Source organism: Stylophora pistillata, chromosome 1 (assembly GCF_964205215.1).
Source record: "Stylophora pistillata chromosome 1, jaStyPist1.2, whole genome shotgun sequence".
Classification (NCBI taxonomy): Eukaryota; Metazoa; Cnidaria; class Anthozoa; order Scleractinia; family Pocilloporidae; genus Stylophora; species Stylophora pistillata.
Window position 1 is genome coordinate 12,023,550 of NC_142519.1, and position 21,126 is coordinate 12,044,675.

The window sequence follows — 21,126 nt, forward strand, 5'->3', positions numbered from 1 at the left end:
TTCTCCACATTACTGAAAATTTGAGGCTTCGAGTGCAGTGATCTACAAGAAACATGTGATGTCAACAATCACACCGCTGAATATCATTGAGTTACGAGCCACTCCTTTGACTGGGACTCTGCCTAATGCCTAACCTACAGCACTAACTATTTTCAACGACTGACTCTCCTCAACAGGTGTCAACTACTACCAGCACTATACAAACGACGTTAATATTACAAACGAACCTAACAGAACGACCTAAGTTTATGGACTGATCGAAACCGATCACTCACGACCACTCCAATTGAGTCTTACAGTTAATAAAATCTCGGCAAAACTGACCAGTCAGTTTGTACGAACCAGACTTACCGTCATTCGACTGACAACAACTATTCACTTGACTCTGATTATGACTTCCGCACAGATTGTCGAAACGTCAGTCACTATGTCACCTTGCCACTACCGGTCCTTCTCCGGACTACACTCATCCGGACAATCAGACAACAAAATCATGACCACGCCCACCCGGACGATCAAATTTACATTTTTTAAAATTGTACAGTGCTATTACTAGATTAACTTCACTCTCGTGGCCTTTTTGTCTTGTAATTGACGAATATTTAAGCTGTAGAGAACTTTTTCTGCGCTTGCATACTCTTATTTACATACAAGGGTGGTTTGGAAGAATTCAGGAAAGTTGCACAAACCCGGGACGCATTCAAAGGCTTGCATGAATTTCGAACATTCTCCCAATCCCAAACTCAATCTCGTCGTGGGAGCTCGCGAAACCCTTGACTTTGAACTGTGTTTTAAAATTGTGTCGGTAAACACAAAAAGCGTGACGTCACAACTGTGTCCACACGCGCGTGCGCGCACACACACACACACACACACACACACTCTCTCTCTCTCTCTCTCTCTCGTCTAAACTCACCAATTGACCAATGAGAGCACACGCCGGTGACTATCTCAATTTTTTTATAAAATAATTTAACATGCTGGCTAACAAGAAGGACTCGAGAGGGCTCAACAAATTGCTTAAATGATCTATTCTATAATCTTTCGCTAAGCCAAAATCATAAATTAAAAGAAAAGGAACAAAGAGTGAAAAACACTTTGCGCTGAAAGAACTGAACTGAACAGTTAATGACAATGAAACTAGAAAAAATGCTTCATGTTTTGGGATGTACCTCACCTAAAATAGCAAACTCGAGTTAACACCTGTGCTGTAAAAGACATGCATGAGACCATTCTTTGTCCTCAAGCCTGAGCACCGAGGATTGGGTGGATTCTGAAATCAAAAGTTTTCGAAGGATACGAAGGGACAACTATTCTTAAGTGCGTGATGATTGCAATGATACGCATGGATTATTTACTTTATCGAAGTGTTTGACGGCTCATGCTTGAATAGAGGGGAAATTTGTAACAAGGTTATCAACATCGTTGCTGTTTTGTGGACAGTGAAAAACCCTTTATGGTTGAGGCTTGCTCGGTGTCATTGCTTTACTCTCTAAAATGAAGCCTTCTGGTTATACGCATCTAAACTAATCTAAAAGTTGATAAATTTGTAACTGTGGCTAAGAGCAAACTACACTACCGTAAAGGTCAATTTCACTCTGCTTTTATGATAATAAGCAAGATATTTGCTCGCCAGAAGTGTACTCTGCCGCAGTGCTAGCCTTTCACTTAGCAATTTGGAAACAAATAGCCACTTCAACGCATGAGAAGTGAAAGGGTAGTGGAGTGCCAGAGGTAGAGGTATAATTCTCAGGGGAACCCGAAGCCACACACGCTTCACACAACTGTTTATCGCAAAGTTTTGCGTGATGCGAAAAAGTCTCATCACAGCATTAACCAATCAGACCTCTACACGTGGTTAGAAGGGGCTTCCCCGGACAAATTCTGGTAATGAAATTTTGAACAGAGTTCAACCAGACTAAAAGTTTTACTCTGAAAGCGTCGGTGTTTAAATTTGTCTTGAATTTACTCTCAAGTGATTTGAATACGTTAATTTAGAAAGAAGAATAACTATGACACATCAACTTAAAGTGTCAAAACCCGAACAGAGCTTCCGTGACATACCATATGAAGAGCTTGGGCCGCAGAAAGGCGCTTCAAAGAAGAACTATCTGTCGATGGCTTATGGCGTCCCGGTTGTAATTTTTCTGCTCGTGATTGTAATTTGCCTTTTGATCAAGTCTAGCGGAGGTAAGCTTGAAAGAAGGGTTTAACTTGCTAGGGAAAGGATGGCCGAAATATGCAATAGTCATTTGCAAATGATGGCAGATACTAGGTGGCGCACTAGTCGGAAATAGCCTGGTGAAGAATTAAAATTTGCTCTTTGTCTGTATATTTTCCATTTGATCGATAGGTGGATTACATAGTTGAATGAATGAACAGCTCTCAAACCAACTATAACGGTGACTAACTTATCGAAAATCAAATTCCTTTGGATGGTGAGCAGAGTGACACGTAAATGCTTCGCTAAGCATATATTAAAGTTATTTACAATTTTAAACTCCTTATCCCATCTTCGCGTGGGTATTTTGATAAACACAACAAGTCTGGTCTAAACTGCAATGAGGGTAAGCCATAATGAGTATTTTCTTCTACCCATGAGTTGGAAAAGTGACTTACGGCCAATTACGTACGTACCTCGGCAAGAATGAATAAATTAATCGCAGTGTCATACGATTTGGTTCAGTGACTATTAATGCTTTTTCTTATTTCTCCGCCAAAACAGATGAACAAAATGTGACCAGGCCAATTCTTAGCTGCAGACAGGGAAATTGTGATTCCAACGCCGCTTGCTCAGAGGATCAACAAAATTGTGTTTGCAACAAAGGTTTCCAAGGGGACGGCTTGTCATGTGCTGATATAGATGAGTGTATCAATGAGACTCACAATTGTAGTGAGCATGCAATTTGCACCAATTTGTTTGGCTCGCACGATTGTAGCTGTCTGACAGGATTCCACGGAGACGGCTGGTCTTGCAAAGACGTCGATGAGTGCAAGACCAGTTCGACGAGCTGTAGCGATCGAGCATTTTGCAATAACACAGTTGGCTCTTATAATTGCTTTTGTCTCGAGGGATTCCAAGGAGATGGAATGTCATGTCAAGACATCGATGAGTGCATTGATAACATCCATAATTGTAGCGCTCATGCATACTGCAGCAACACCGTTGGCTCGCACGATTGCATTTGTCTTTCAGGATTCCGAGGAGATGAACGATCATGCATTGACGTTGATGAGTGTAACACAAATATGTACAATTGCAGTGATCACGAGTTGTGCATTAACACTGTTGGCTCGTATAATTGTATTTGTCGCCCAGGATTCCGAGGGGATGGACGATCATGCATTGACGTTGACGAGTGTAACAGAAATATGCACAATTGCAGTAATAACGAGTTCTGCATTAACACTGTTGGCGCGTATAATTGCATTTGTCGCCCAGGATTCCATGGAGATGGACGATCATGCCTTGACGTTGATGAGTGTATCACAAATATGCACAATTGCAGTGATCACGAGTTCTGTGTTAACACCGTAGGCTCTTATAATTGTATTTGTCGCCCAGGATTCCGAGGAGATGAACGATCATGCCTTGATGTTGATGAGTGTATTACAAATATGCATAACTGCAGTGATCACGAGTTCTGTGTTAACACCGTAGGCTCTTATAATTGTATTTGTCGCCCAGGATTCCGAGGAGATGAACGATCATGCCTTGATGTTGATGAGTGTATTACAAATATGCATAACTGCAGTGATCACGAGTTCTGTGTTAACACCGTAGGCTCGTATAATTGTATTTGTCGCCCAGGATTCCGAGGAGATGAACGATCATGCCTTGATGTTGATGAGTGTATTACAAATATGCATAACTGCAGTGATCACGAGTTCTGTGTTAACACCGTAGGCTCTTATAATTGTATTTGTCGCCCAGGATTCCGAGGAGATGAACGATCATGCCTTGATGTTGATGAGTGTATTACAAATATGCATAACTGCAGTGATCACGAGTTCTGCATTAACACCGTAGGCTCGTATAATTGCATTTGTCACCCAGGGTTTGAGACCAATGGACATGCGTGCAACGATGCCAATGAGTGCAATTACGGGACTCACAAGTGTGACAAGAATGCGGTATGCACGAATACCATAGGGTCTTACAAATGTTACTGCAATTCTGGATTTTCTGGAGATGGGCTAGTGTGTCATGATGTTGACGAATGTCGCAATGGATTGTCTCACTTTTGCGATTTTCATGCGACTTGTAAGAACAGCGCGGGTACCTATACATGTTCATGTAAAGACGGTTTCTATGGAAATGGACGTAAATGCTCCGACACTAACGAGTGCAAAGATGCTGGTCATCTATGTAATGATCATGCTTACTGTCGTAACACTGTAGGGTCATACAGCTGCGTCTGTAAAACAGGATATGAGGGAAATGGTTGGGATTGCAAGGGTAAGCAATCTTTTATCAACTGAGTTATGGTCATATTCGTGGCCTTTTATACTCTCTTTATAATCTCCCTAAAAAGCATTGCCGTTATTCTGTGTAAGGCGATAGTTCATAAAGCTTCCATCAATGATCAATTGACGATATATTATATATATATTCATAGTTCACCACTAAATTTTCTCCGGTTCTTATTGGTTTAAATCGATCACGTGACGCGATAGTGTTCATCCGTGGAGAGACACTATCAGCCCATAGTGCCCGCCCGTGGAAAATACCCGGATGGATAGTGCCCGTCCGCGGAAAGTACCTGGATTGATAGTACTCATCCGTGAAAAGTTTTGAATAGTTTGACGGCCGCGAAGTTAGGCAGATCGGAAAAACAGTGACTTTTCAATTCTGATAGGTATAACGTATTATTTAGCCAATGTACGGTTGCGAATTATTGACATTTGTGACAAGCTGTAAGCGCGGAAGAAAATTTAGTGGTGAACAATAAAAACAATATAGTGTTTATGTCTCGGAACTATCGGTCTGATAGTTGCCCCGTGGAAATTTGATGTTCTTAAAACTAGCATATTTTCCCGAGAAGCTTCGCTTCTCGGGGAAATATTTGTTTTAGGAACATCAAATTTCCGCGGGGCAACTATCAGCCGATAGTTCCTCGACAGAAACACTCTATTGTTTAGATATATTTAATATAATTTCAGAACTGAGCAAAGAGTTTCCAGCAATCTGATTGGTCGAGCGGTTCCTTATATGACGCTACATAAACCGCTCCACGCGGTTTATATAAAATTTTATAATAAAATGTTAATAAATGTTACTAAAATGTTATGATTTTAGAAATTTCTCTGTTGTTTAGCTCTGAAATTATATTAAAACAATTATTCGCCTCAGGTTCGGTGAATATCGTCCAATAATCCCCTCGACTTCGTCTCAGGGATTATTCGAAGATATTCGCCTCGCCTTCGGCGAATAATTGTTAAATATATATACACACACCGTATATCACAATGCTGAATGTGATCGAGAACTCTTTTAACATCCCTGTTACCAAGGAGAGTCACATATATACCATTCATTTTATCGTCAAAAATAGTGACAAAATGAATAATGGATATTTACAAGGGGTTGCAGCTGTCGGGAACAGTATTAAAAGCACGTAATCGTGTAGTATGATCGTCCGTTACACGTAATCCCCGGGATTTAAACCATTTGCAACATCGAAAGCGAAATTATAATATTTAGTTCATAGTTTGCTTTTGTCTTTTGTGATTATGCTGTATTTTAAAAGTCTCTGGGGTACAACATCTTGTTTCGGGTAATAGGCAAGGGAAGTTTGTTCAATGTCACTGATAAATCGTTTAATCAATGTCTTCATAGATATTGACGAATGCCTGCACGGAACTTCTACATGCAGCTCAAATGCAAATTGTATAAACACCCAAGGCTCTTACCGCTGTCAGGGCACCGATGGACACCACATTACCTGGAATCACGACGTCTCTTTTAGTTTTCCAGGTTTGTCTGCCGAAAGGCCCGTATCGTTGAATGGAGGTTCTCGCTTTGTTGTTATTATTGTGACAATGTTGCAGTTACTTTGGTAGCCTTTCTACATACTAAAAGGACACCTTGGAGATGGTAGAATTTATATGTGTTTCACATATCTGCACGTAAATATTAGAATTATCTGTAATAAAACATTAGAGAGAATGCGAGACTTCTACTCCAGAGTGGATGCTCCGTTTGCCAATTCTTGGCCACGTTTTGGCCCTAAACTACCCCTTTTAATCTGTATTAACTTAATGAAAATAGCCTCTCCCCTGCCCTGATACTTGATGCGCACAAGTGTCTTGATTGAAAACTAAGCAACCAAAGTACTTTTTCTCTCGAGTAAGCTCCTGAACTATGTAAATGGAAGAGAAACTGGACTTTTTCATTTTTTATTCTTCTTGCTTGCAATACGACCTCCTCCTAGGTGATGCTTTCCCCTCTAATCCATCAAAAGAATCCGAAATTTGATAAGATAATAGAGAGAAAAATTATTCTTTGATGTGAATTAGACTTGATCTGGAGAAGGAAATCCATCACAGAAAAGGGGCTTTGCCCCGCTATTCTTGCTTGCTCGGATCTCTGATTGGCTCGTGCAGTTTTTGTGACCAGAGGCGCAACCAGAGATTAGACCAAGGAAGGAAGCCACGTGACTGATGGACGAAGGACTCTTTCCGGTAAATCAAAGTCTAAACCATTTTGTTTCTGTAGAGCGTTTTAATAAATACGGAAAAGAAAAGTTTTGTCAGTTAATTTTTTTTTTGTTTTGCTAGACGAGAACCAAATTAGAATTACTCCTAGCCGCTTCATGCTTCGGAAACCGAAGTTAAGTGCCGGCCCGATGAGCCACATGGCTCGTAAGTAGTCTTTTTTACCTTTTAGTAGTGTTCGTTACTGTGAAGATCGCCTTTATGCTCGTTCTTTAGCCGCAGTTCAAATATATGACTTTCATATATTCACAAACGAGAATATATCAATCTTAAACTTGTAAATAAACAAATAAAAAAGGAACATTAAAATAAAATCAAACATAAACAAAATACATACAAAACCCAACCTGGACCTATCTCTGAAAAACTTCCCATTTGTGCCAGCCATTTATAGATTGACTCAGTTATTAAATTTATTCTGGGTTTAAAGTCCTAACGATGCTTTAATCATTAGATGTTTTGTCTGGATAATGAATGAAATTTGCTTTTGGTTTTGTTATCGGTCCACAAATTAATGCCACAACGGTAATTCCGGCGTCTGACTTAAAATCTTAGACATTCTATTTCCGGCTTCGGAATTCTAATTCCCGACTTCAGAATTCGGATTTTCGGGGTTCTCAGTTTAATTTAATTTGAGACTATCAACTTATAATTTCACGACTTCCGGCTTCAGACTTCTAATTTTCGACCTCAGACTTCGGATTTCGGACACGTTATTTCAGAGTTCGAAGTTTTATCTCCGACTTTCCACTTTTGGTTTTCCGACTTCGGACTTCCTAATCTCCGACCTTGGACATTCAATTTCGGAGTTCGGAGTTTTAATCCCGACCATCGACGTGTGATTTTCTGACCTCTGGCCTCGCACTTCTAATGTGCGACTTGTGACTTTAAAGCCTCTTATGTGTAACTTGTGACTGCAAAGTGACTTCGTAATCCGACTTTCATTGATCAGTTGTTACATGTAGACCTTCGATCTTCCTTTTCTCCGATTTGGACTCTAGAGTGCTATTATCAACATATGCTAACTTGAAGGATCTAACTTTCTTCTTGGGTCAGGAATGTAAAATCGAAATATGAGGGCAGCAATAACCAAGTTCACAAGCGTACTAAATTTAAATCCTACGATGTACTAGCATATAATGTATCCTCGCAGTAACACCCCGAAATTAAACATTAAGCTCAGGAGAATAACGGAGATGATCTAAAACGAAATGAAATGAAATGTTCTTGATTGTTAAACAAATGCACAGAAAACAGTGTGGAGATATATGCAGTCATGTTACAGTGTCAAGACTTGAACAAATAAGGCAACAGTTCGCAAACACCATGGAAAAGAAGCGATTTTTTATTTATCATATTTCATATAAATACATAGAAACTTTAATAACTTTATGCCAGCGCATCGAGTGGTATTTTGCTCGCACCGATCAGATCGCCGCGTTGGGGTCTACGTATGTACTTCATACCAACCAGACAACAATATCAGGACCACTCTCACCCGGACGATGAAATCTACATATTTTAAAACTGTGCAGTGCTATTACTAGATTCAATTCACTCTCAAGGCTTTTTGTCCTATAATCAACGAAAATTTAAGCCATAGAGAAGTTTTTTCTGCGTAGTCATAATCCTATTTAAATACGAAGGTGGTTTGGAAGAATTCAGGAAAGTTACGCAAACCCCGGGACGCATTCGAAGGCTTGCATGAATTTCAATCATTCTCCCAGCCTCAACCTCATTCTCGTCGTGGGAGCTCGCGAAAGCATTGACTTTGAAATGTTTTGAAAATGTGCCGACAAACACAGAAAGCGTGACGTCACAACTGTGTTCAGACACTCTCGTCTAAACTCACCAGTTGACCAATGAGAGCGCACGTACTACCTCAATATTTCTCCGTTAAAGTCATCATGCTGGCTAACAAGGTGGCTTAGAAGAACTCGAGAGGGCTCAACAAATTGCTTAAATGTTCTATTCTATAATCTTTTGCTAGGCCAAAATCGTAAATTAAAAAAAAAGGAACAAAGAATGAAAAAAATTTGCGCAGAACGAAATGAACTGAACAGTTAATGAACATGAAACTAGGAAAAAATGCTTCATATTTTGGGATATACCTCACTTAAAATAGTAAACACGAGTTATCACCTGTGCTGTAAAAGACGCCCTCATGAGAATATTCTTTGTCCTCGAGCCTGAGCACCGATGATATAGCGGATTCTGAAATCAAAAGTTTTCAAACGATACGAAAGGAAAAATATTCTAATGTGCGTACAGATTGCAATGATACGCATGCACTATTTAATTTATCGAAGTGTTGGCGGCTCATGCTTGACTAGAGATGAAATTTGTAACAAGGTTAACAAAAGCCATATCTCCAGACTACGAATGGATTTTAGATTGAATTTTTTTATTAGCTTCGCCGACAGGCAGGGATCCCGCAACAGCTTGCGCCAATTACTGCGGGCCCAGTACCCACCCATCCCACCCCAGGGGAGGACATCCACCACACAGTAATCTCGTGCGTGGGAAATTAACGTCTCCTACCCCAACTCTGCAGGAGACTGGACCTACGGTTTATTCGTCCTTATCCGAGAAGACTAGAATGTCTATCAATTTCCTGATATTATAGAAAGGTACTTCTCCTCAGTAATTTTTAAGACCTTGAGTGTTGGTCCGGTCTGGGTTAGAGCATGTATAGAGCATGTATGGAAAAGTCACTTTGAAGCTTGTTCAGGCCACTTACTGCACGCGATTACAATATCTTACTATGCTGCCGGAAATTTCGTTGCTGTTTTGTCGAAAATGAAAAACCCTTTTATGGTTTCGGTTTCCTCGGTGTCATTGCTTTACTCTCCAAAGCGAAGCCTTATGATTACATGTATCTAAACTCATCCGAAAATTGATCGATTTATAATAGTAATTAAATGTAAACTACACTACGGTAAAGGTCAATTTCACTCTGCTTTTATGATAATGAGCAAGATATTTGCTCATCAAGAGTGTACTCTGCAGCGGTGCTAGCGTTCCATTTGATAATTCAGGAAAAGATAGCCACTTCAAGGCATTAGAAATATTAGGTTAACGAGTGTCACAACTAGACGTATTATTCTCAAGGGAACCCGAAGGCACACACGCTACACACAACAGTTATCGCAAAGTGTTGCGTGATGTGGAAAAGTCTTTTCAAAATAAGAACCAATTAGACCTCTACACGTAATTAGAAGGGGCTTCCCAGGACAAATTCCGCGAATAAAAAATTTGAAAATAGCTAGACCAGACTAAATTTTTCTTCTGAGAAGCGTCGGTGCTTGAATTTATCTTGAATTTTCTCTCAGAGATTTGAATACGTTAATCTAGTAAAAGGAAGAACTATGTCACATCATCTTAGAGTGTCAAAACCCGAGCAGAGCTTCCGAGGCATACAATATGAACGGGCTTGAGCCGCAGAAAGGTGGATCAAAGAATAACACTCGGTCAACGATATTTCGCGGCGCAATTTTTGTACTCGTTTTGTTTGTTTTTGCCTTTATTGCCAGGTTTTTGATTAACAAGGGATTTCTATCTAGCAGAGGTAAGCTTTAAGAAAGAGTTTTAACTCGCTAGGCAAAGGATCACCGAAATGTGCAATGGTCATTGGCAAATGATTGCAGATACTAAGTAGCGAAACTGTCGAAAATAGCCCAATAAGTTCTTAAAAATTTGTTCTTTGTCTCTAGATTTTCATTTTCGTATATAGATGGATTACATAACTGAATGAAGGGAAAACTCCTAATCAAACTGTGAAGGTGACTTAACAATCGAAAATTAAATTCCTTTGAATGGTGAGCAAAGTGACTCGTAAATGCTTCGCCAAGCATATTTTGAAGTTATTTACAATTTCAAATTGTTTATCCCATCATCGCGTGATATTTTGATTAAGTCAACAATTCTGGTCTAAACCTCCATTAAGGGTAATCCATGGTGAATATTTTCTTCTACCCATAATTAGGAAAAGTGACTTACGGCCAATTCTGTGCCAAGGGACGAATGAATCAATTAATCGCAGTGTTATACGATTTGGCTCAGTGACTGTTAATCCTTTTTTTTTTATCTATCCGCCAAAACAGATGGAAAGAATGTGACCAGTTCAGTTCTTAGCTGCAGACAGGAACCAATTTGTGATTCCAACGCCGCTTGCTCAGAGGATGAACAAAATTGTGTTTGCAACGAAGGTTTCCAAGGGGACGGCTTGTCGTGTGCTGATATAGATGAGTGTATCACTGAGACTCACAATTGTAGTGAGCATGCAATTTGCACCAATTTGTTTGGCTCGCACAATTGTAGCTGTCTGACAGGATTCCACGGAGACGGCTGGTCTTGCAAAGACGTCGATGAGTGCAAGACCAGTTCGACGAACTGTAGCGATCGAACATTTTGTAATAACACAGTTGGCTCTTATAATTGAAATCGAGGGATTCCAAGGAGATGGAATGTCATGTCAGGACATCGACGAGTGTAGTGCCAACATTCATAGTTGCAGCGCTTATGCATACTGCAGCAACACCGTTGGCTCGCACGATTGCATTTGTCTTTCTGGATTCCGAGGAGGTGGACGATCATGCATTGACCTTGATGAGGGTAACACAAATGTGCACAATTGCAGTGATCACGAGTTGTGCATTAATACTGTTGGCTCGTATAACTGCACATGTCGCCCAGTATTCCGACGAGATGTACGATCATGCCTTGATGTTAATTAGTGTAACACAAATATGCACAATTGCAGTGTTCACGAGTTATGCATGAACACTGTTGGCTCGTATAATTGCACTTGTCGCCCAGGATTTGAGACCAATGAGTATGCGTGCCACGATGCGAATGAGTGCGATCACGGGACTCAAAAGTGTGATAAGAATGCAGTATGCACGAATACCTTTGGGTCATACAAATGTAACTGCAATTCTGGGTTTTCTGGCAATGGGCTAGAGTGTCATGATATCGACGAATGTCGCAGTGGATTTTCTCATGTTTGTGATTTTTATGCGACTTGCAAGAACAGCGTGGGTGCTTATACATGCTCATGCAAACACGGTTTTCATGGAAATGGTCGAAAATGCTTCGACACTGACGAATGCAGAGATGGTAGTCATCCATGTCACGATCATGCGGTTTGTCGTAACACTGTAGGGTCATACAGCTGCTCTTGTGAAACGGGATATGAGGGAAATGGTTGGGACTGCACAGGTAAGCAATCTATAATCGAAACAGTGACGGTCATGATAAACGAAAATAATTCAAATACTGGAAAATTATAGAAGAACGATCGACGTTTCGGCCATATCACACGGCCTTCATCAGGAAAACTGATAAAGTGACGGTCATATTCTTGGCCTTTTGTATTTTAATTCATGACCGATAGTTTTGTTATCCCGCTAAAAAGACACTGCCGTTATTCTGTGTAAGTCAATAATTCATAGAGCTTCCATCAATGATCAAATGACGTTATACATACATACATATATACGTACATATATTCTATTCGAAAAATAGAATTTGCTATAATTGATTTTCCATCTTATATTAGGAGCTCCTAATTGATCGTTCAAAGGCCCTTTTCTTGGATTTTGTCAGCCCTTTAGGTGTGGATTGGACTCAGAGGCCCTGCCAAGGGATATTATTATGATTAGTATCATTTAAGGGCCCCTCCAGGGATTTTGTTGCTAATTTGCCCTTTCGGGCTCCAAAGGCCTTGTTTTGGGATTTTGTTACGGTTTACAGTAATACTTAAAAGTGGGCCTTCCCTTTTTTAATGCTTGCCGCATTGCTTCTTTGCAATTGGTTACGCCACTCATATTAACATATTTAGTATTCTTATCTCTTAGTTTTTATGGTTTGTTTCTTGTATTTTGTCCATTACTTTCTTTGTAATTAGGTTTTCTGTTAACTTTTTATTAGCACCAGTTCATTAGTCGTTATCTGTAAGTACGTAATCATTAGCACTTCGATCCTATTTAATGCTCTTTTTTTATTTCAAAAGTTGTAAACAACTGAAGAAGGTCTCTGACCGAAAGGTTTTTTTATTAAACTTTTTTATACTTTTTACGTCAGAAGTTGTCCATCCTCGCAATTGTTAAACTTTCTACGTTCGTGTTTGCTGTGAGGTTTTAGACTGCGAATCTTTATTGATCGTCCTGGCGCGGTGCACCTTTGTTAGCCTGAGAGTTCCACTAACGACTTACGTACATATATATATATATATATATATATATATATATATATATATATATTTAACAATTATTCCGCGAGCGCGCGTTGGATATGAGATGATAGATATCCAACGAGGTGCGTAGCGCCGAGTTGGCTATAATCATCTCATATCCAAGAAGCGCGAGTGGAATAATTGTTTGATAAAAAAAAAAACGCCCCCAAGATATTAGACAAATCTTCTGGACTTTATTTTGTAAGAAGAAACCGGATGTTACAATGTACAGATATTAGATTATGGTATATTGGCTCATATACCATAATAGGTAAGCCAATAAAAAGTCTTGAATTGCATTATCCAATGATCCAGTTTTTAATAAATATTTAAATCGCAAGTCGTTCGTGGAACTCTCAGGCCAACAAAGGTGCACCGCGCCAGGAGGATCAATAAAGATTCGCAGTCCAAACCTCACAGCAAACACGAACGTAGAAAGTTTAAAAAATTGCGAGGATGGACAACTTCTGACGTAAAAAAATAGAAAAATTTGATATTTATATATATGCACTCCGCATCACCATAGAAGCTAACAAACAAGTAATCAACTTCCTAGACGTCACATTTAACCTCAGCCAAAACACCTACCAGCCATATACCAAACCTAATACCACACTACAATACGTTCACCGCGAAAGCAACCATCCACCGTCCACCACGAAAAACATCCCCGCCGGCATCAACAGAAGCTTATCATCCCTCTCATACGACAAAACCTCCTTCGACCAAGCCACTCCCGCCTACCAGAAAGCACTAGACGCCAGTGGCTACAACTACACACTCCACTACGAACCAACGCACACACAGAGACGCAAGAACCGCCAACGCAACAACATCCTCTGGTACAACCCGCCTTTCACCAAGAACACCAGCACTAACATCGGACATAAATTCCTCGCGCTGATTGACAAACACTTCCCCAAAGACCATAAGCTCCACAGAATTTTCAACAGAAACACAATCAAAATTAGTTACAGCTGCATGGACAATACAAAACAAATAATCGACAACCACAACAAAAGAATCCTCACCTCCCACGTAAAGACTAACGCCACCGCCACAACCGACACCTCTACCGCAAACAACAACAAGAAATGCAACTGCCGACAGAAAAACTCATGCCCTCTAAGCGGAAACTGCCTCAAACAATCTGTCATATACCAAGCTATTATTACGCGTAAAGACAACAGCGCGACAGACACATACATCGGGGTCACTGCAAACGACTTTAGTCGCGCTACAACAGCCACACCTCATCATTCCGACACGCAAAACACCGCAACTCCATCGAACTCAGCAAACACATCTGGACACTTCAAGACAACAACATCGATTATTCTATCACCTGGCGCATGCTATCTTCCCACCTACCCTACAACAGCTCAAGCAAACGATGCAACCTATGCCTTAAAGAGAAATTCCTGATCATCTGCCACCCAGACCTATCAGCACTCAACAAGCGTTTCGGGTTTCCTTATAACAGTGCTCGAGACATACAAGTAGAGCGCCATATATGTTGAGTAGAAAAATCAATCCCTTCACACACACACACACACACACACACACACACACACACACACACACACACACACACACACACACATAAATAATGAGCGTGATCAGAACTCGTGCAATATCTCTGTAACAGTACCAAAGAGTGTCACATATCTATCATTTATTTCATCGTCAAAAAATGTTGACAAAATAAATAAGTATTTACAAAAGAATGCAGCCGTCGGGGGATGAGTATCAAACGCATGTAATAGCGTAGTCTGATCGTTCGTTACATGTTATCCCCGGGTTCAAACCATTTGTAGCATCGAAAGCGAAAGTATAACATCCAATTCATAGTTGTCTTTTGTGATTATCTAGTATTTTTAAAGTCTCTGGGGTCCGAGATCTTGCTTGGGATAATACGCAAGGAACATTTGTTCAATGTTACTGATAAATGGCTTAATCAATGTCTTCACAGATATCGACGAGTGCCTGCACGGAACTTCTACATGCAGCTCGAATGCAAATTGTGTAAACACCCAGGGCTCCTACCACTGTCAGTGCGCCGATGGATACCATGGCGACGGAATAAATTGCTACGATGACGACGAGTGTAGCAATGGACCCTGTCATCGGAAGGCAGTTTGCAGCAACACCGAGGGTTCTTACAACTGTAGGTGCAATTTTGGTTATCATGGTAACGGATTTTCATGTTTTGATAGAGATGAGTGCGCACAGGAAGACCACCGATGTCACAAGAAAGCAAGGTGTATCAACAATGAGGGGTCATATAACTGCCTTTGCGAAAAAGGATATCACGGAAACGGCAGGCAGTGTAAAGGTATTTAAAACGTTTCAATTTATTCTCCCTTTAGGAATAATTGCTTCCTTTCTGTACTAAATTATGTTAATAAGGTCCTTTGGCAAAGTACGTGAAATACACTTTTTTTGGTATAGGGTAAAAAAAACGTCTTCTTTAGATGATAGATGCACTTGAGTTGTATCCTGGAATCACGGTGTCTCCTTTCGTTTTCTAGCTTTGTCTGCCGAAAGGCCCGTATTGCTGAATGGAGGTTCTCGCTTAGTTGTTACTGTTGCGACACTGTTGCAGTTGCTTTGGTAACCTTGATACAGAAGAGGACATCTTGGAGATGGTATAAACTATACGTGCTCCACATATCAGCCCGTAGATATCATGATCTGTAACAAAACAACGTAGATAATGGGAGACATCTACACCTGGGTGGATTCTCCGTTTGCCAATTCCTGGGCACGTTTTAGCCCTAAATTACACCTTTACCTCAGTATCATAATAATGAAAATAGCCTCTCCTCCGCCCGGATACTTGGTGCGCACAATGATAAGGAAAAGGCAGAGGAAGTGTCTTGATTAAAAACTAAGCAACTAAAACTACCTTTTTTCTCCGGTAAGCTTTAGAACTATGTAAAGGAGAGAGAAACTGAGCTTTTTTCTCATCCTTACTTCTTGCTTGCTCCAATCCGTCAAGAAGCCAAAGTTTCGTAAGATAATCTCTTGGATTATTCCGTTGCCTAAGTTTAATAATAGAGAGAAAAAAATTATTTGATGCAAATTGGACTGAGTCCGACAAAGGACATCCACCACAAAAAAGGGGCTTTACCCCGTTATCCTTGCTTGTTCGGATATCTGATTTGCTCGTGCAGTTCTTGTGACCAGAGGCGCAACTAGAGACTAAACCAAGGAAGGAAGCCACGTGACTGATACATAACTAAGGACGAAGGACTCTTTCCGGTAAATCAAAGTCCAAACCATTTCGTATCTGTAGGGCATTTTAATAAATACGGAAAAAAAAAGTATAGTCAGTTTATCTTTTTTTTTCGTTTTACTAGACGAGAACAAGTTAACTCAAGATGCCCTTGAAGCAATCTCAATTGCTAACTGTAAAAGTAGTTTTTTCAAGCGACGAAATTAGCTTTGGAGTTAGCGATACTTCCTTCCCAAACGCGATGCTAATCATGGCTGGAAAAGAACTAGGTGACCTTATTTTCAGGTGTTAATATTTCCCTAAAGTGTTGTTCATTTGAAGACTTTGTTTTGAAATCGTTCCATTTGAAACATTTTCAACACAAAGCTACGCAATTTCTGGTGGTAAATTCTAGTAAACAACAAACAATAATCTGTGAATGACTATGAACATATTTAAGTTATTTTCACTACTTGTTAGCTCAATTGATAGAGCACTGCAATGGCATCGCAATAAAATATTTGCAACCAGGCGCTCACAATGTAAAAATTTACTGCCTTGCTAATTTATCTTTAAAAACCCATCTATTAAAAAAAAGTTTTTCTTAAATGTTTGGTACTTATTTTCAGAATCTGTCCACACCGATTACGAAATCTCAAGTGGGATTCCGTTTTTCTTGGTGAACTAGGCGACTCATGCTCAGGGGTGAAAGTGTTCCCTTTTCTCCAAAGAGGCGGTTCTCACAATGCGTAGTAGATTCTGCTTTAATCCGTTGTGTACTAGAATTCATGGCCAGAAAATTGCGAAGCCTTCTTAAAATCAAATTTTTCTATTGCATTAGAAGAAAAACCACGGAAAATATTAAAATTCTTCTTAAGCCACGAGATGACACAAATAGCTTGCACTGTAAGTATCCCGGAGAGCTCCCCACAATTTCTTCTAATTTCATTAGAAGAAATTGTATGGAGCTTTTTCAGCGCTAGTCGAGGCGCGGCGGGTGTTGTCACATATGATTCTTACGAGGTGTTTTTCCCGACACTCTTCTGACAGAAGAATGTCGCATAATGAAAGCAAACCAGAAACGATTGAGGAAGAACTACGGCTTGCACATGTCATCAAGTTCATTAAAACGAGGATTGAATTTCCTGCTTATCAACAGCTCATTTGTATTTCGAAAATAGATCAGTTAGCTACATAATTAAGTCAGAAGTTATGAAGGATTTTAAAGATAAAGAAAAACGAAAAGAGCGAGTTATCAAAATATGAAAAAACACTCCAGAAGAAAGAAAAAGACAGAGAAAGGAATGAGAAAGAGGAAACAAGGGAAGCGAATGCCGAATTCAACGAATAATAATGTTCAACCTTCTCCCAGTGATTGATTGTAAATATCTTGAATCAATGTGCTAATTTGGGTGCAAATTGCTTCAACAATTTGTTCGATATTCCATCTGGTCCCACCGCTTTATGTATGGACAATTTGCGCAAGTCAGATGAAACTTCCTCTAAGGAAACAAGCAACTCTGGTTGAATTACGTTGGGCGAAGTTTAGATTGGCGTCAAAGGTTCGAACTCTTGGGTTATACTAGTGGAGAAATCATTAATTTGAGTAGGTAGTTCTGCAGGACTGGTGATGACGTCACTTAGGAATTGATGGTACCATTCATGTTTACCAGATGTGACCTGCCCCGTCAGAGATTTGATGTCTTTCAACCATTTCTTGGGGTTAGTTTCAGCCAGACCTTTCACTTTGTTGTTGTAATTGGAGCACTTAGCCGTTTTAATAGCCCCTTGGACTCTATTCCGCCAGAGTCTATAAATTGGTGAATCTTTCCCAAATTTAATAAATGCTGCTTGTCGCTTCTCAATAACAGATTTTAGTTTCACTGTGATCCAAGGCTTATCATATACATAGATTTTCACTGTTTTCCATAGAAAAAAGGTTTTAATAGCTGAACTAAGCTCTTTAGAGAATAACTCGAACTTTGAAGTACATGAGGCGGCATTGTAAATTTCAGCCCAATCCTTAGTCGTAATCCAGGATCCAAACTATCTCCAGTTGCTCGCGCGGTTCTCTCTTCTATAAACTTTTTTTATAGAATCGTGTTGAGATAGATGTTTGACAGTTGAGCGCGCTTGGATGGTATGGTGGTCCGATGAACCAAGCCTAGGTAGCTTCTGAAGATCGAAGGTATGAGGTCTATTAGTAAAAAACCAGTCAAGTATCCCAGAGTCTCTTGTGTTGAATTTGATTGGTTGTTTCAAGTGATTAGGTCCAGAAACTGAGTCGGGGCGCAGGCCGGTTGAAGTCGGATTGAAATCGCCAGTTAAAATAACCATCGTTAAAATACCATCTTCGTTTTAGACCAGAGGCTCTTCGTTTTACACCAGAGGGTCTTTGTTTTAGACCTGTGGGTCTTCGTTTTAGACCTATGGGTCTTCGTTTTAGACCTGTGGGTCTTCGTTTTAGACCAGTAGGTCTTCGTTTCAGACCACAGGGTCTTGGTCTTAGACCTGTGGGTCTTCGTCTTAGACCAGTGGGTCTTCGGTCCTCGGTCTTCGGTCTTCGGTCTTCGTTTTTGGGTCTTCATTTTCGACACACCCTGTTTACAAAGGGTATCTCGAGGTTTCCCTGTTCCCATTTCTTTGAAAAGAAGGCTATAATTACTTCGCCTAAGAGATCACATCCTTGTAAACAGTCATCATCAGGAGGTGTTGACCATCCTGCCAAGTTATTGTGAGAGCGATGCAACAATTTCAGGACTGCAATCCCCTTTTGTGATACAGCAAACATGGAGGGTAAGAGGGTATTATGTTAGATTGAGTTTGCGCCGGTGGATGTATACATTTTCGACTAACTGACGGCACTGTCAGTCAGCGCATTTTACCCAACTTTAAAATTTGATTGCACACATCTAAGAGAATGGACAATCGAGAACTTTTAGAAAAGGCATATAAGAAGATTTTCAAGGTACTTTCAGTGGATCCCGATTGCCCGCTCAGTAACATCATTCCGAAGAAGAAATAAACAAATTACCAACTCAGAAACAAAAGTGCTCATCGCCCGGATATAAAGACTGACAGATTTAAGAATGTTTTTGTAAATAGGCTTCTTTTTAAATATAATATCTGATCTTTCTATTATTTGTATATAGTATATAATGTATTTTTATCTTTTTATTATTTGTATACTGTATGTCTTAAGTATTTTTAGACTACTAACTGCTGATGTAACTTAAGTTTAAGTTTAAGTTTAAGTTCATTTATTTGTTTAAGCAGGTTTATTAATTGGCAGCTGTAATAGCTGATGTGGACCTGCTGTCCTAACCCACCCATCCAGGGGAGGACATCCATCACACAGTAATCTCGTGTGTGGGAAATTAACATCTCCTGCCCCAACCCTGCAGGAGACGGGACCTCCATTTATTCGTCCCTATCCGAGAAGACTAGAATATCTAACCATTTCTTGATGTTATAGAAAGGTAGCAAATTATTCTAAATTATTTTAAGGCCTTGAGTGTTGGTCCGGCCGGGGCCAAGATATGTCTTTTATTTTAGGAGGAATAAAGATTGATTGATTGCTTGGTTGATTGATTGATTGAACCGTAAATCCGGCCAGAATATAGGTTTCGTGTAGCCTCTTGTTGAAAAAGAGTTGTGGGTGTCTGACTATCATGTAGACAGTCATGGAAAATAGTTGCGTTTGATGAGGTGAATCGCCAATACAGGAGGCGGCGTGGCCGAGTGGTTAGGGTGCTGGACTTGTAATCTGGTGTAATCTGTTCAAATCCCCCACCCTGCCACTCCCTGGATTAGTTCTCGGTTGCCCCTCTTTGAAATCCTTGGCTGCGCTCTGTAAATTACCCACTGGTCTGCCCCTGCCGGTGGGGATTTTTAAGCACTTAGTTACATTGTGGCTGAAAAGCCCCTTAGGGGAAGCTTCAATTTACATATCTATTTATTTATTTATTTATTTAAAACGTGTGCTTCCAGTTTTAAGTCTCAGGGAGAATTTACGGCTCACAATACACAGTTGATTAGATCAATGTTTTTTTTTTTTATTTTTCAATTGACCTGATTCGTATTACAATGAACTCAGGACATTGATTGGATATAATGAAAATGCTTCCATCTTACGGAGAGTTAAATCTCCAAATCGTTTGCATGAGCCACAGCTATTTCTTTCAGCTCGACTACGCTGCCATCGCCGGTCCTGACAATGCGATGTTCTACAACATGGTTTTGGGGAAGTGTGACTGGCTGCTTTGTTCTATGCGAAAAAAAAAAAAAAGGAAAGAGAAATGGAAACTGAGCAAGGAAAAATACGAACCAAAACCAAACAAGTTATAATGTCACTAATGATAATAATGAGGAAAGAACAAGCGTATATCTGCTTTCATAAGTGTTGGGTGTTTTGATTTCCTTCGCAAACATCACTTCTATAACTTTGCCATTGATTTCGTCGTTATAGTTCAGCAATTACTTTCACCATTAATGGCTATTCCATACATCACCCTTGGCTTTATTGCGTGAAGAAAAAGTACGAAAAAAGGGGTTTGAGTTCTACAGAGGATAAGTTAACTTTTTGTTACTTGTGGAGTTTATTCATCCGCGAATCCCAAATGTAATAATGAATTTTAGGAAAAATTAGTGTGTTTCGTCTTCAGCTTCTTTAATTTAAAAAAAAGCAAAAGAGAAGAGGTAAACATTCAAAATGGCCTTTAACAACCATCCAACCTCATCCAGAAACAAAAGTCTTACTTGTAAGTAGTGTGAAACTGGCATTTGTGGTAACCACCTCCTTTGAGCACAAGGAACATAGTCACATCGCCTTTCAACAGCCCTTCAGAGACAGTCATTTTTTCGAAGGATGGGTCCCAGCCAGTTGTCTCCTTTTTCATTATAGGTCCGTCAGCAGGAAAGTTTACGCCGTGAAACATGGATGTGTGTACAAAGCAAT

General features: G+C 40.0%; 2 protein-coding genes across 4 annotated transcripts in view; one reads left to right on the forward strand and one right to left on the reverse strand.

Moving 5' to 3' along the window:
* Positions 1–21,126, reverse strand: part of LOC148741234 (GFP-like fluorescent chromoprotein amFP486) — a 164,959-nt gene that overhangs the window by 141,315 nt on the left and 2,518 nt on the right. For 2 of the 3 annotated variants that reach the window (XM_088737085.1, XM_088737095.1), the window contains exon 4: positions 20,928–21,126. This exon is cut by the window's right edge and continues 11 nt beyond it. In XM_088737085.1, coding sequence (XP_088593211.1) covers positions 20,928–21,126 — 199 coding nt within the window. Of the gene's footprint in view, positions 1–20,192; positions 20,437–20,927 lie in introns of those variants that run through there. The other variant, XM_088737090.1, reaches the window with a different exon arrangement.
* LOC111344521 (uncharacterized) lies at positions 1,840–16,326 on the forward strand. The gene is given in 9 exon segments (XM_088731992.1): positions 1,840–2,190; positions 2,726–4,459; positions 5,840–6,059; positions 7,774–7,858; positions 10,078–10,285; positions 10,821–11,160; positions 11,162–11,937; positions 14,925–15,287; positions 15,484–16,326. Coding segments are annotated over 9 exon segments (3,990 nt in total). The 5' UTR covers positions 1,840–2,012; the 3' UTR covers positions 15,570–16,326.